The 16,074-nt window shown below is 44.4% G+C and overlaps 1 protein-coding gene across 1 annotated transcript in view; it reads left to right on the top strand.

Annotated features, from left to right (window-relative positions):
• Positions 1–16,074, top strand: part of INPP5D (inositol polyphosphate-5-phosphatase D) — a 101,138-nt gene that overhangs the window by 47,180 nt on the left and 37,884 nt on the right. Inside the window, exons 5-9 of the mRNA XM_005882944.2 lie at positions 3,322–3,462; positions 5,965–6,052; positions 12,798–12,878; positions 13,033–13,104; positions 14,120–14,243. Coding sequence (XP_005883006.1) covers positions 3,322–3,462; positions 5,965–6,052; positions 12,798–12,878; positions 13,033–13,104; positions 14,120–14,243 — 506 coding nt within the window. The remainder of the gene's footprint in view (positions 1–3,321; positions 3,463–5,964; positions 6,053–12,797; positions 12,879–13,032; positions 13,105–14,119; positions 14,244–16,074) is intronic.

Raw genomic sequence — 16,074 nt, 5'->3', positions numbered from 1 at the left:
TGAGGAACTGTATTTAAAGGGCCAGAAGGTTGAGAACCACTGTCTAAGGCAGTGATGGCGAACCTATGACACGCTTGTCAGAGGTGACACGCGAACTCATTTTTTTTGGTTGATTTTTCTTTGTTAAATGGCATTTAAATATATAAAATAAATATCAAAAATATAAGTCTTTGTTTTACTATGGTTGCAAATATCAAAAAATTTCTATATGTGACACGGCACCAGAGTTAAGTTAGGGTTTTTCAAAATGCTGACACACCGAGCTCAAAAGGTTCGCCATCACTGCCCTAGAACCACCCCATCTACTGAATGAGATGGCCCAAGCGGAGGAGCTGCCTGCCCTGCAGCCCGGAACAGCTGCACAGCCCTTTCCTGCTCCAGGCCCCGCTCAAAGGGGGCCACCTTCCTTGTCACCGGTAAATGGGTCAGAGCAATAGTTCCATGTGTGGTACGAGCTGTGAGGTCTGCACAGCATGGCGCTCCTTCCTTTGTGATGGAAGCTGTGAGATGCTTTCATTACAATACTCTAAGTCTTACTTGCTCTGATCCAGGGTTCTCAGCATACTGGCTGGTCCACACCGACGAGGTGCGGGACTTCTTTGCCCTGTGGTCCCTCTCTTAGCAGGCCCAACACTTGCAAATCAGAGGCCCTGACTTCCAGGCCCTGGGAACGGCTTCAATAGGAAGGAAGCTCCATGAGGATCTTGTCCCCAGTGCCCAGCATGTTCCTCGTGTATGAATTAGTTAGTACCAGTAACTTCCCTGCATTAATAATTTAGAAACATTTTTGTTTCTTTGTGAGAAAAGGGGCCCCCAAAGAATATCCCAGGGGCAGGCTGCTACAACATCTCCAACTTGAAAGATCAACTTGAGCTGCTGAGGCTGCTCACCTACCACCCAATCTGACAGAATACAAAGGAAATGCCTGCAGGTACATACAAGCACCCGGTTGCTAAGATACCTGGTGTTTCCTATTTCCACCCCACACATCCCCTGATTCTTCTCCAGGCCCACCATGCTCTGCACACTCTGAGTTCCCTGTACTTTTTATCAACTGGCTACACATCCAATGCTTTGAATATGTTCATACATTATCCTGATTATCCTGATATATGCATCTAAATAACAAATGCTTATTAAAATATTTCATGCAGAGCCCATTGTTGGTTTCCTTGAGTTTGCATTTTTCTCCAGGTTTAGATGCCAAACGCAGTGACTTCCTTGAGGAAATAGGCAGGGAGCCCAGTGGTGCCACCATCTCCCCAATCTTTTCGCCTCTCCCACATCTACTCCATCTCCTCTCCAGTGCCTCCTCTCTAGGGACAGGTGTTCTCTAGGGCCCAGTGGAGCAGGACAGTGTATGCAGCGGAGCCTCTGGGCAGCCTCCTGAGGAGCCTGGGGGCCTGTGAGCAGGGGAGGCATGCTCTCTCTGGTTTTGCTTCTCAGTTAACATGCGGCAGTAGAACCTTCCTAAAACTTCTGCGTGGAGTTGGGGATGAGTACATGGCGCATGGTGGAGGGACCTCGGTGACACAGTGCCGGCCCTCTGTTCTCTTCTGGGTCATGAAAAGCTGAGATTCTTCCTTGTGTTTGGAAGTTAATCAATTTTGCTTGTAAAATAGCTCTGTTCATAGAGGACTGCCTTTAGGTTATTGTTAATTATAAGACGACCTGCACAGTCTTATGTGCAAGTGAATTAGATCTAATCAGTTGGGTGTTGGTTAACATAAGACCGCTGAGTAAAATTAACCTCTGAACAGCAGAGTTTCCATCTTACGTCAACACGTTTCTAACGACAAACATTTGAACAAATATCGCTTCCTATAGCAAGGCTTCGTGGTCTCCAAGTTGTAAATCAGTAGTCATTAGAATGACTAAAAATACATATCTTAATATATATGGAGATTTTTATGATGTCAAGACTCAGAACAAGTATAGATTAAACTTAAATGTTCTGACAACTGGTACGTAGTTGCTGATTTCTCAAACTAGAGAAGTGGCTAGTTCACTTCTCTCTAATCTTAAGAGCAACAACTTTTCATTCTTTCAAGGATCCTCAAAAGAAGCCCCCAAAAACCTGTGACCTCCAGTTTGAATTTGATTACCTGTCAAGGCTGGAACAAAGATTTTTAAGGCTTGCAATAATTTTTTTTTTCACACGAGTATATCACCATCCTTGAATCTCAGCTTCCTCGTCTGTGAAACAGGAATAATAATACCTGCCTCATAACAATGATTTGGGGATTAAAGGACAAAATGAGCATAAAGTGCTTAGCAGAGTGACTGGGGTGTTATACTCAGGAAATATTTGCTGTTATTAATTTTTAATTATAGGAGCCAAGATTCAAAAGTTATCTAGAGCCCTGTCTGGTGTAGCTAAGTGGTTAGAGCATCGGCCCATGCATTGCAGGGTCCGGGTTTGATGCCCAGTCAAGAACACATTGCAGATTCAATCCCCGGCCCTGGTCAGGGCACGTGTGGGAGGCAACCAATCAATGTGTCTCTGTCACATCGATGTTTCTCTCTCTCTCTCTCTCTCTCTCTCTCCCCCCTCCCCCTCCCTCCCTTCCACTCTCTCTAAAAGAATCAATAGAAAAAATATCCTTGGGTGAGGATTAACAACAACAAAAAAGTTATCTGGGGAAAAAAGGTGCTGGGACATAGAGTAGGGGTGTGATCAGATATGGCCTGGGCTCTCCTCTGCTGGGCCGTGGTGTTCAATGAGCAAGTCTGACCTGCAGTCCATGAAGGGGCTGGACCAGAACTGGGAGGGAGGCCCAGGGCAGGGCACCTGGGCTGCCACTACCACATTCACAGCCCCATCTCCCATCACAGAGACTTCATTCCCCACGGAGCCTAGAATGACTTGGAACTTCCCGACACAGGGCTCCAGGTGGCCTTTGGCTGTGAATTTGCAGTTGGCATGTGAGCTAGAACCATTTGCCATCACTCAGCCCTCAGATTCCATGTTTAGGAATAGATGAAGTAGTGAAACAACTCCACGGGGCTTTTCCAAGCTGTTTTATCTTCTTTTTAGAGGATAAACATTTCTGAGTATCACTACCTTCCAAGTACTGGCTTGGGCAAAAGCCTTTATGGGTAGGTTACCAGGCCCCCTCCCTGGCCCAACCCTTTAATCTTGCTACAACCTGTTTTTCTAGCCCCTAGTGAGACCCAGGGAATCAAACAGATGGAGATGATCCCCTGAAGGACCTTGTCTCAGCAGGAGACTCAGAATGCAGATTTCTTCTCCTTTTTGCTGGTGTCTGTGGCCAGGGGAACAGGACGAGCATGTTTTTATTTGTGTGTTTTTCCCCTCAGGCTTCCAGAAGAGCATCTGAAAGCCATCCAGGATTATTTAAGCACTCAGCTCACCCTGGACGCTGATTTTGTGAAGACGGGCTCCAGCAGTCTCCCTCATCTGAGGAAACTGACCGTGCTGCTGTGCAAGGAACTCTATGGGTAACAAGCCGGTGGGCAGAGGGCGGGGACCTGGGCAAGAGAGTCAGCTATTAGGGTGACCCAGGGCTCCCCATGGCTGCTCAAATACCGCTGCTGTACTAGGAGTAATCAGACAGTTGGCGGGGCTTAGAAATCTTCATGGTTGTTTCAGGTTTTGTTTGTATGGTATTTGAATTGTAGTGCCTTTTTAATTTTTTTAAAACTGAAGTTCCTTGGAGGCCCGTTGCTATGGGAAGTGGTGGGCAGGTGGTTCTCCGTTGGAGATATTTTCCCATTTGATGCTGTTGTTATCATTCATTTATCACCAAGGAAAACATATACACATGATACTCTCTTTTTAACAAACAATTTCATGATGACTGGTGACAAGCTTTTATTTCTGCTCTAATGGAAATCCCACTCTTCGCTCCTTCCTTGTCCAGAAGAAAATATACCTTTAATTCTCTCCACTAAGCTTCTCCAATCACTTCAGCACATGGGCAGTGTTCCCCGACAGCTGATTGCTACCTGGATCTGGGTCATTCAAGGTCATAGAATTAATCACATGCCTCTACTTCAAAAAGGATCCAAGAATTTGTTTTCCCCCATTTTTGAGTGCCGGTGATCCTAAAACTAAGAACCCAGCAGTTTACTGAGCAGCTAGATATGAATACACTCAAAGCAAAAGTGTTCATCCTATACTCCCAGAACACAATATAATGAAAACAGAAGTAACTAACAGAGCTAGCCATAACCACTCAACCATCAAGACATTTTTAGATGTTTTCCTAAATCACAGCTGAGTTAAGGAAGAAACTGACACAGTGAAAGGCTACTTGGTGTAGGTGTGGGAGACTGAGTGCAGCAGGTCCACAAAAGACCCATATAAAACATAACTTTTAAAAAGGTGAGAGACCGCCCTGGCCCGTGTGGCTTAATTGGTTGAGTGTCATCCCATGCACCCAAAGGTCACCAGTTCAAATCCTAGTGGGGACACATGCCTGGGTTATGGGCTCGATACTCAGTTGGGGGCATGCAGGAGGCGGCCAATCAATATTTCTCTATCACATAGATGTTTCTCTCTCTCGCTCTCTCTCTAAAAATCAATAAAGACCTATTTTAAAAAATAAAAGAGTGAGAGAGCAATTTAAAATGAGCAAGTAATTGCCCACTAGTAAATACTGATGATAAAGTGTTGACTAAGGTAAGCAAAAAAATTTTACCAAGGAAAAGATGAAAAATGAAACAGTAAAAAATTACAGATCACTTTATAATGAAATCCAGCCCACCAAGGATGAAAATAACAGAATGGAAAAAAACAACAACATCTAGATTAAATAAAAAGCAAAGCAATATATGAAGTTTATACCAATGTATAAAACTACTAACAAAATTCCCAACAGAAAACTAACAAAGGACATGAATAGTTTGTACAAAGAGAAGTACAGTTACAACCAACCTTGTAAGAAAAATACTTAATGACATTAGAAGTTAAAGATATGCAAATCAATTCACCAGCATTGAAATGCAGCGTTGAGAGAGAGAGAAAAGAAAATTAATAGAAGGAATTCAGACAGCACATCTGGCTTGGACAGTGCTGATGACCCTATAGTAGTTGATACTATGACTCAGAGGCTTGGAAATATTGATCAAGCGCTGTAATCTCTGGTTATCCTTAAATTGCAATTGAGAATAAGAAAGGAAGAGCTATATGAACAAAGCTGTTCAGAGAAGCCTTTATTTATGATCCCCAAGATCTTAAAATAATCTAAATATCTACAATAATTTGGGCACATTTAGCCCATAGATTATTTGGAAACCACTAAAATGTCAAATTTGTAAAAACATTAACAGTTTTTGGTGAAGTAAGTGAAAAGTAGAACTCAAAATTGTCTGCCCACCATGCTTACAACAATTGAAAAAGATGAGAAGGGAAGGAAGAATCCATAAAGCTCTAGTATTGGCTCATCAAGGATCAGGCCAAGGAAAGTCTCTCTGGGCGTCCATCTGAGCTTGGCTGAGGGGACTTGAACCAGGAAGCACGGATTTCCAGCACAGGGAGCCCTGGGGCACATATTTAAAATGCAGATTCCAGACCAAATCAGGTTGGGACCCAGAAATTTGCATTTTTAACACAGGTATATGTGTGTGACTGTGTGTGTGTGTGTGTGTGTGTGTGTGTGTGTGTGTGTGTGTGTGATTCTTAGTAACAGTAAATGTTGGAACCATGGGTTACTAAGTGATTTCAAAGTAGTTTTGAGATTCTAGATAAAAATTTTCTACAGGCCTTGTATGACTAAGCAGAGGTAAATCAGGTCTACAAATCACAACTCCAGTTTGGTCCGCCGGGTGTGGGATGGGAAGGAGTGGAGGTCTAGGGGATGAACAGGCCTGCATCTTTGCAGGGGCTTGTTCTTCTGGGAAGGATTCTTGCCTTTGCCAGACGAGGCTCGGATGGAGCCAGGGTCTCCTCCGCTAGAGTCCTCACTAATCCTTGACCTTCACCTTGTCCCCTGCCCCCAGAGAAGTCACCCGGACCCTTCCCTCCCTGGAGTCTCTGCAGAGGTTGTTTGACCAGCAACTCTCCCCGGGCCTCCGTCCACGGCCTCAGGTAAGGCTTTGTGGGTTGGAAAGATGAGTTTGATAAACTGGGGTTGGGGGTGGGTTATCGAGGTTGCCAGAGTCCAGATGGCTGGACTGTCAGAGTATGCTGTGGGTGAAGGGTGAGAGCCACAGAACTCTGCCCATCCCCCCCACACCACCCCCATAAGGCATTTCCCACTGCCTGATTTTGATTTGAGAAATAAAGATTTTAAATTATGCACCCATCAGCAAAAGGACTTATTAGTACTAAATAAGGTGGCAGGGCCTCTTCCCAACATTTTCTTCAGAAACCTAAAGAAACACATGAGGTGCCTAAATTCTTGATCCTGCCTTTGCCCCAGGAAGAGCAAAGAATACATGCACCTCTCTCCCACCACAGTCACCTGCTCATGGCCTAGCTGGGGGCCAAGACCAGGTGTCCTTTGAGCAAAGATCTGTGTGACAAGAAGTGTCATCTGCAGAATTAAAAACAAGGAAACTAGTATCTCAGAGAAAGTACTTGCAGCCAAGATAAGAGACAAAGGATTAACATGTATGTTTTTTTTAAGTCTATAAATAATTCAGTCAAAACAACCCACTTTTTAAAATGGGGAAAGGATATAAGGAAGACTGTTTTACTGAAGAACTTGGAATGGCCAACATACACATGAAAAGATGTTTGACCGTACCTCGTTAGTAATCAGAAAATGACATTCAAAACGAGGACGTGTGTTCTTGCATATCAAATACGCAAAGAGCTGATTGGTGAAGTCTGGGTTTGACTGTGTGGGGACCAGGAACTCACAAGGGCTCACCTGTCCACACCGCTGGAATGGAAATGGATTTTCTGAAAGACTATTTGGCCTTTGCATTATTAGGGAAGGGAGAGCATTCACTTCCTTCTACCCTTCTTTAGTTTTTAACCGCTGGACTAGTAATAAAATAATACAATTGACACAAGACTAGATTAACAGGAGAAAAAAACAATTTGACACATGCGCATGGGAAAGCCACAGTGAGATGCTCAGATTATAAAATGAGGCTCAAAGAAATGATCAAACTAGGCACCTTTTTATAGTTTTTAGAAAAACACATTTGTGAGAAACTGACAAGACAGAGAAAGTCACTGCTCATTAAAAGGAATGTACGCATGCATATAAGCATAACCAATGGACACAAGACACTGGGGGGTAGGGGAGGCCGGGGGAAGGTCAAGGGGGAAAAAAAAGGAGACATATGTACTACTCTTGGTAATACTTTAAGCAATAAAATAAAATAAAATAAAATAAAATAAAATAAAAGGAATGTAAGCAGGGCTTGGGCTCAGGCGAGATATGCTTGTTGACATAGCTCTCTCATTCCGGATTCCAGATGTGATAAGGTTTGTCTCAGCCTTCAGGAGCAGGGAGGGTACCTGTCCCTCCAGGGAGAGTTATCTCCTACTTTTGAGGGCACAGAGGAGAATAGGGCTCCTTCTGCTCCTGCTGCCTCCCAGGTGACTGCAGTTGGAAATAATCACTAGGCCACTGTATAGTGATATCAAGGGGTAGTCTGCCCTGGGCCGCAGCAGCAAGGAAATGGTTAAATGCACCCGTTCTACAAGCAAGCAGTTCTGTATGTAGGCAGTTGTCTTAGGGACAAAGAGATGTTGACAAAGATGTTTATTGTGGCTTTTTCTCTAAAAGCAAAAACATTGGAAACCACACAAATGTAGAGTTGTTAAACTGTGGTGCAGAATTTTCTGTGGTGGATGCAATGACGTGGAAAGATATCCAAGGCATACTGTAGGGTGAAAGAAAAAAAGTAAATGGTGGAACAGTAGGTACAGTATGTTGTGGAAATTGGACCAGAAAGATTTACACCCACAAAGCGCTAAGTGAAATTGCACATGTGAGCCATCTGAATGTGCTGGACTCTTACCAACATTAGACCCTTGCTTTTAAGTGGGCAAGGCTCCTGGACCCCTGTGTGGAATTTATTTGAGACTGCCTGGGGGGTACAAAATGTAACTAAAGTTATTAAAATGACTGCTGGCCTGAAGGTTGAGGAAAGACCCGAGTCTGCCCTATGTGAGAAAGAAGAGTCATTGACTTTGGAGCCCACACCCTCCTTTGAAAAGTCAACTGAAAAGCAAAGTGAAATAACTCGCCAATTTATGTAAACCCACAGGTGGCACTCAGACCAGTTCACCCACTTCTAGGCAGAGCTGTGAATTATGTCCTCAACACCCAGGCTAGTGACATTTTGGCTGGATCATTCTTTATTGTGGGGGACTATGCTGTGGCATTATTGGTTGTTAACACATCCTAGCCTCTACCCACTAGACACCATTAGCATACCCTAGTTGCAACAACCCCAGTGTCTCCAGACTTGTCAAATGTCCCCTGGGGGGCAAAATTGCCACCACTGGGTTAGATCTGCATTCAAATCTCCGGGGGACACTAGCTGTGTGACCTTGGACAAGGTGACTCATCACTTTGACTCAACTTCCCCATCTGCAGAATAAGGATTATGAGAATAAATATACATGCAGATTAGATGAGTGAATATGTTCAAATTAAGATAGATTTGGGGAGCGGCAAGATAGCGGCATAGGTAAACACCGGAGACTGCTGCCGCAAACAACCACTTCAAAAATACAACTAAAAGACGGAATGGACATGGGACTCGGACTCAAACGGGAGAAGCGGGAGTGTCTGGCATCAGTTGGAAGGCAGCTTTCTCTCCGAGGTTTGCAGCGGTTCCTGGGGTTCTGAGAAGCAGAGCCTCTGGGAACGGGACTGAGGGCAGCCATAACCGCTCCCTCCGCCCGCCCTGTTGAGCCCGCCCCGCCCAAGCCCTGCGCAGAGCCATTTGCCGGATCGCCTCAGGCAAAGGCTAGATTAGCACCTCCCCAGAGGACAGAAGTTTTCCGCGGCAGACACAGCTGATTCACACAGCCAGTCGGCCTGGTGGTCAAATCCCTCTAGTATTAACTACAACAATCAAGGCTCAACTAGAACAAGACTGCGCACAAAGACCACTAGGGGGTGCACCAAGAAAGCATAAAAAATGCGGAGACAAAAAAACATGACAGAAATGGAGGATATAGAGCTAAAAATCGCAATTTTGAGGGCTTGCAAAAATGTGCTAGAAGCTGTCAATAAACTTGAGGAGAGAGTCACGAAAACTAATGAGACCCTCGATGCTATGATAAAGAACCAACTAGAAATTAAGCATACACGGACTGAAATAAAGAATATTATACAGACACCCAATAGCAGACCAGAGGAGCGCAAGAATCAAGTCAAAGATTTGAAATGCGAAGAAGCAAAAAACACCCAACCGGAAAAGCAAAATGAAAAAAGAATCCGAAAATATGAAGATAGTGTAAGGAGCCTCTGGGACAGCTTCAAGCGTACAAACATCAGAATAATTGGGGTGCCAGAAGATGAGAGACAGCAAGATATTGAAAACCTATTTGAAGAAATAATGGCAGAAAACTTCCCCCACCTGGTGAAAGAAATGGACTTACAGGTCCAAGAAGCGCAGAGAACCCCAAACAAAAGGAATCCAAAGAGGACCACACCAAGACATATCATAATTAAAATGCCAAGAGCAAAAGACAAAGAGAGAATCTTAAAAGCAGCAAGAGAAAGAGACTCAATTACCTACAAGGGAATACCCATACGACTGTCAGCTGATTTCTCAACAGAAACTTTGCAGGCCAGAAGGGAGTGGCAAGAAATATTCAAAGTGATGAATAGCAAGAACCTACAACCAAGATTACTTTATCCAGCAAAGCTATCATTCAGAATTGAAGGTCAGATAAAGAGCTTCACAGATAAGGAAAAGCTAAAGGAGTTCATCACCACTAAACCAGTATTATATGAAATGCTGAAAGGTATCCTTTAAGAGGAGGAAGAAGAAAAAGGTAAAGATACAAATTGTGAACAACAAACATGCATCTATCAACAAGTGAATCTAAGAATCAAGTGAATAAATAATCTGATGTACAGAATGAACTGGTGATTATAATGAATCAGGGACATAGAAAGGGAATGGACTGACTATTCTTGGGGGGGAAAGGGGAATGGGAGATGCGGGAAGAGACTGGACAAAAATCGTGCACCTATGGATGAGGACAGTGGGTGGGGAGTGAGGTCGGAGGGTGGGGCGGGAACTGGGAGGAGGGGAGTTATGGGGGGGAAAAAAAGAGGAACAAATGTAACCTGAACAATAAAGATTTAATTAAAAAAAAAAAAGATAGATTTGAACAGTGTTGTAAGAACTCATTGGATCGTCCTGTGTGTTCCACTGAATAAGACTCAGACCTATGGACAAAGCTCCAGCATCATTCTCACACCTTCCAGTCCAAGAACTCACTCTCGGTTTGTCAGGAACTTCATTTATAGTCTGTGAGTTTTTGCCAAGCCTGCTCCAAAAGACACACATTCAGCAAGAGAGTGAAAAACACCAACCTAAAACTGCTACTTAGAGGGAAGAAAAAATGACAGCCAGGTGACTATCCCAGGTAGCAAGCAGGTAATTCCAAGTGTCCAAGAGGGAGGATAAGGGGGTTAAAATCTGTTATCTTTTCAATCCTTTATGAGAAAACCCTTAAAACAAGGGGATCCTGAACTGTCTCATCTATTGACCAAAGCAGTCAGAGAAAGTGTTGGTAGGTGTGATGATGATGGTGATAGTTGTGGTGAGGGTGTGGCTACTGGATGGAGGTGGTTGTGATGGTGCTGATGGAGATGACAGTGGTCATGGTGGGGAGGGGAGTGATGGTGATGCTGCAGATGGTGGTGATGGAGTGATGGTTGATTACTGATGGCAGAAATAGTATATAACGTGGCTGGATGGGAAATTGAGGTCGAAAGCAAAGGGTGGGGTCAAAAGGCATCACTTGGTTGGAGATAACCCTGGTTCTGTTCTGCTTGGTATTCAATTAATCATGCATATGTCTGACTCTCATTCTACTTCTGGGGGGCAGGGATGTCTTAGTAACTCTATACCTGCAGCACTGGCAGTGTGTCTGGCACAGAATAGATGCTTTAGAAAAGTTTGTTCTGGGGTGCATATATCCTTTCTGATTGGTGTTTCTGGTTTCTTGGGATATATTCCTAGAAGTGGGATCACAGGGTCAAATGGGAGTTCCATTTCCAGTTTTTTGAGGAAACTCCATACTGTCTTCCATAGTGGCTGCACCAGTCTGCATTCCCACCAGCAGTGCACAAGTGTTCCTTTTTCTCCACATCCTCTCCAGCACTTGTCATTTGTTGATTTGTTGATGATAGCCAGTCTGACAGGTGTGAGATGGTACCTCATTGTTGTTTTGATTTGCATCTCTCGGATGATTAGTGACTTTGAGCATGTTTTCATATGTCTCTTGGCTTTCTGAATGTCCTCTTTTAAAAGGTGTCTATTTAGGTCCTTTGCCCATTTTTTGATTGGATTGTTTATCTTCCTTTTGTTAAGTTGTATGAGTTCCCTATAAATTTTGGAGATTAGGCCCTTATCAGATATAATGTTGGCAAATATGTTCTCCCATGTAGTGGGCTTTCTTGTTGTTTTGTTGATGGTTTCTTTTGCTGTGCAGAAACTTTTTATTTTGATGTAGTCCCATTTGTTCATTTTCTCTTTAGTTTCAACTGCCCTAGGAGCTGTATCAGTGAAGAAATTGCTTCGGCATATGTCTGAGATTTTGTTGCCTTTGAATTCTTCTAGAATTTTTATGGTTTCCTGTCGTACATTTAGGAGGAGAAATATGTAATACTCTTTGTAATAATTTAAGCAATAAAAAAAATGGAATAAAGAAATAAAAATATTTGTAAAGGTAAAAAAAAAAAAAAGAAAAGAAAAGTTTGTTCTGGGAATAAATGCTTGAGACTATGGATTTGGTGCCAGGCCAACAGGATTCAAGTCCTGCTGTGCCATTCACTAGCTGTGCGACTTCCAACAAGTACCTTCAGCTCTCTGGGCCTCAAGTATACCTTGAACAGTTGTACTGAGCATCTTCCCTGGGCAGGCACTGTTCCAAGCCCCAAGGTTGCAGCACTGAACAGAGCACTCTGGTCCCAATTCTCATGGAGCTTGCTTTCTAGCAGGGGAAACAGTGAACAAATAAATGATTGTGGTGATTGATATGCAAAAAAGCAGGGTAATTTGGTAGAGATGACGTGGCTGGCTACTTTAGCGTGGCCAGGGAAGACCTCTTTGTGGATCTGAGACCTGAGTGATAGGGGATGGCCTTCCCAGATGAAATCCATGTCTCTGGGGATTCCTCAGAAAGTGTAGCTCGAGGCCATGGGCAGATCAGAAGCGAGGCTGAGAGTGTCTGGGCGTGGAGGGTTAGATCATATGGTCTCTGAGGGCAGGGTAAGCAGTTTCCCTGTGGTGGGAAGCAACTAGTCTAGGGCTTTCAGCAGTAGGGTGGCTCTATTTTGGGAGTAGAGCAGGAGCAGCGATGCAGTAGACGTAGGAAGAGGAAGGTAATAGTCAAGGCCAATCCTAGAGTTTTGTTTAAGCAAATTAGTGGATGAGGTGTGAAACTCTGGGGAGAAGCAGATTTAGAGGGAAGGAAAAATGACTTCATTTTTGGCCATGATACATGTGAGGTGATTGGCAATATCCTTGATTTCTTCATCTGCAAAGGGGGATAATAACAGTACTCCTGGGGTTGTTAGGGGATGAAATGAGATGAGGCCTGGAAAGCGCTGAGTGTTACACCTCTCAGTGACAGGTCCTCTGTGACAGTGTCCTTCTTTGCTTGTTTCCTCGTCTCCCAGGTGCCTGGTGAGGCTAATCCGATCAACATGGTGACCAAGCTCAGCCAACTGACAAGTCTACTATCCTCTATTGAAGATAAGGTACTTGGGGGGGAGGGCTCCTATAGCTTCTCTTGGCATCTCTTTGTCCCCTCTTTGCTCAGAGAATGCAGACTGTGCTCCCTTTGACTGCCCCAAAGATGCTGCTTTCCCTTCGCCTCCCAGCCTCAATGGCTTTGTACATTTATGCCCACAGGTCAAGGCCTTGCTGCATGAGGGACCCGAGTCTTCCCACCGGCGTTCTCTCATCCCTCCAGTCACCTTTGAGGTAAGTGGCTGTGCCCTTGTGCTTTGCAATTGGAGGCTGAGGGACATTCTCTTCCCTGTGGAAGGAGGGCTTTGGGCTCACCTGTACAAGGTCAAGGAGCCCAGCAACTGAGATTAGCCATCAGTGGAGCCACCTGTGAAGATGTTTCAGCTTTAGAATGGGTGCCATATGAATCTGTGGAATCTCCTTCATGGGGAGGCTCCTCAGGAAAGATTCTCTTGGCCCAAGATGACTTAAACTTTGTCCTTCTCAACAGGGGTAGTAAGTGACATCAAATGGGACCTTCAAACTGGCTGCATAGTGCCTTAAGGGAGGATTAGGGGGAAAATGCATATCCCATGATTTCCCCAGGAGTGAGTGAGTTAAAATCCACAGGCTCTGGCCCAGAAATTTGTTTTTCTTAATTATCCCCAGAGATTCTGATGCATCCATTGCAGCCCTGGTCCCATATTCAGAAGCACAGAACGAGAGGTCCCAAGATGTCCCTCCCCTCAACATCCTTTCTAATCCTGATGATAATTCTATCTTCTGAGCATGGCAATTGTATTTTTCCTGATTGTTATCAATCAATGTTCAATTATTAGTTGTAACAAGGCTCAGGAGCTTAATTCTATTAGTAAAATCCTTCCTGGAAGTAGACGACATCAAATTAATGAGTGTTGTCAGACTAGGCAGTGAATGAATAATTTTCCAGTAGTTCATCTGTTTCCTCCACCAAACCTGTTGGTAGAAGAACTAATGTGCACACAGCAGACTGGCTGGGCTCCTTACCACATTTTAGCAATTCTTGGGAGCTGCCAGTGGAAACCTGGGTGCGTGACCCTGGGCAAGGGAGGCTTAGAAATAAAAACCAGGTGGCCCAATATGGGACACCGAGGCTGAACTGGCCAAGGGCTGCCCAGCCATATAGATGAGGAGCTCATGAAAGCCTGGACAGAGAAGAGATAACCTACATCTCTCCCCCCTCTTCTTCCCCTCCCCTTACCCCTTCTTACTCTTCTCCTCCTCTTCATAGGTGAAGTCAGAGTCTCTGGCGCTTCCTCAGAAATTGCAGCTCAAAGTTGATGTTGAGACTGGGAAACTGATCATTAAGAAGTCCAAGGATGGTTCTGAGGACAAGTTCTACAGCCACAAGAAAAGTAAGACCCTCACACCCATAATGCTCTCATCTGTTAGTGCTCTTACTGATGCCTGTTCAGCAACAGGCGGCTGGGGATGCACATCCTGCCAGGCACATGCCACTCCTATGCTAGGATACCCTCTGCCCCATCCTGCCTGTGGAACCCCCCACCCAGCTCTAGGACCCACCTCTCAGGGCCCCTCCTTCCTGAGGCCTTCCCTGTTCATTCCGCCTCCTTCCTCTGAATCCTGGGGACATGTGGCAGGTCTGTGATGCATTCCTCCCCAGTGGGGGCCAGGTTGATGCATACAGTCACCTCCCAGGGCCTGGTCCAGAGCCCTGCATGCATAAGGGCTCTGGCCCAAATCAGGCGGCATCTTTAGTGTAACAGAGAATGAGAGACAGTGTCAAGTGCATGGGCTCTGAAACCAAACTGTTCAAATTCACATCCCAGCGCTTCCTCTTAGCAGCTGTGTGACCTTAGACAACTTAACTGCACTGGACTTCAGTTTCCTCATCTGTAAAATAGGTTGATAAGGATTAACTGAATTATCTGCATGTAAGGCTCCTTAGGAGTCTAGCATGTAGGAGCCACTCACAACACCCGAGGCTTTATACCATCAAGTAAACTCATCAGTACAATGGGAAATGTTCACATACCAGATGATTATAGGCAAGTTACTGTGGGCTAAGCACTGGGGATCCAAGGCCTCTACCCACACGGAATTTACATTCCAGAGTGTTGAGTGACCATAAATACTCAAAATACAGGGTGGGGCAAAGTAGGTTTACAGTTGTTCATATTGAAAATAATACAATAATTATTGAACCATAATAATACAAGATTAAACTCTATTTTGCATACTCACAAGTGTAAACCTACTTTTGCCCATCCTGTATATCAACACAATGATGTCAGCTGTTGACTAAGTGCTGTGAAGGAAAACATCCAGGGTAGTTTTGAGGAAGGCAGAATAGAGCAGCGAAGATGGATCAGGAATGAAGTCCTTAGACATGAGCGTGACAGGCCGTCATACTCACGCAGAGTTGAGATCACAGTGTTTGGCAGGACCACTCTGTCCACTGCCGAGTTGGGCAGGAGAGATGGGGATTTATTGAGCGTTTGAGCAGGAGAGGACTGTGTTGAAAGTGATCCGCTTAAACCCATACTTTCCTCTTACCTGTCACAGAGAGTGAGTTAAAACTGAAAGGGCGGTCCCAACTCTGAGAAGAGGAAGGAGAAACCTACCATGAGTGAAGAGATTATCAAAGAGTGCCTGATTGTTCTAAAAAAAAAACCTCGAGGTTTCTGGGTTGAAAGAAATACCTCCCAGGATTCTGAAAAGCACTGTGAACTCTTGTCAGCTTAATTCAAAGACTTTTTTTTCTGAACATCTTCCAAAGGCCAGATCTGACTTATAGACTTTCCTTCAAAGAATTAGCAATTTAAAGGTGGAAGCTGACATGTGAGCTTGTTTTAGAATGTATGTCAGAGGCAGGGTTAGCCTGGCAGGAGGATTGATTAGCTCAACTGTTGGGTGGTGCAAGGAGGCTTCATACCACAGAGATAGCTCTGTCTGGGCTTTGAAGAATTAGTTCACCAAGCATGAGACAGGGAGGGCACTTGGACTAAGACATTGGCATGTGCAAGGAATAGAGCAGGATATTAGGGGAATTACATGTTACTTGTGGCCCTAAAGGGAGGAGCAGTAAGAAATGGGGTCCCAGAAAAATACCACATGATCTCACTCATTTATGGATAATAAAGACCATTATAAACTGATGAACAAAAATAGATACAGAGGCAGAGCAGCATTGAGCAGACTGTCAAACTACAGTGGGAAGCCTGG

Source organism: Myotis brandtii, unplaced genomic scaffold, assembly GCF_000412655.1.
Source record: "Myotis brandtii unplaced genomic scaffold, ASM41265v1 scaffold744, whole genome shotgun sequence".
Lineage (NCBI taxonomy): Eukaryota > Metazoa > Chordata > Mammalia > Chiroptera > Vespertilionidae > Myotis > Myotis brandtii.
This window is presented reverse-complemented; position numbering and strand designations above follow the sequence as displayed.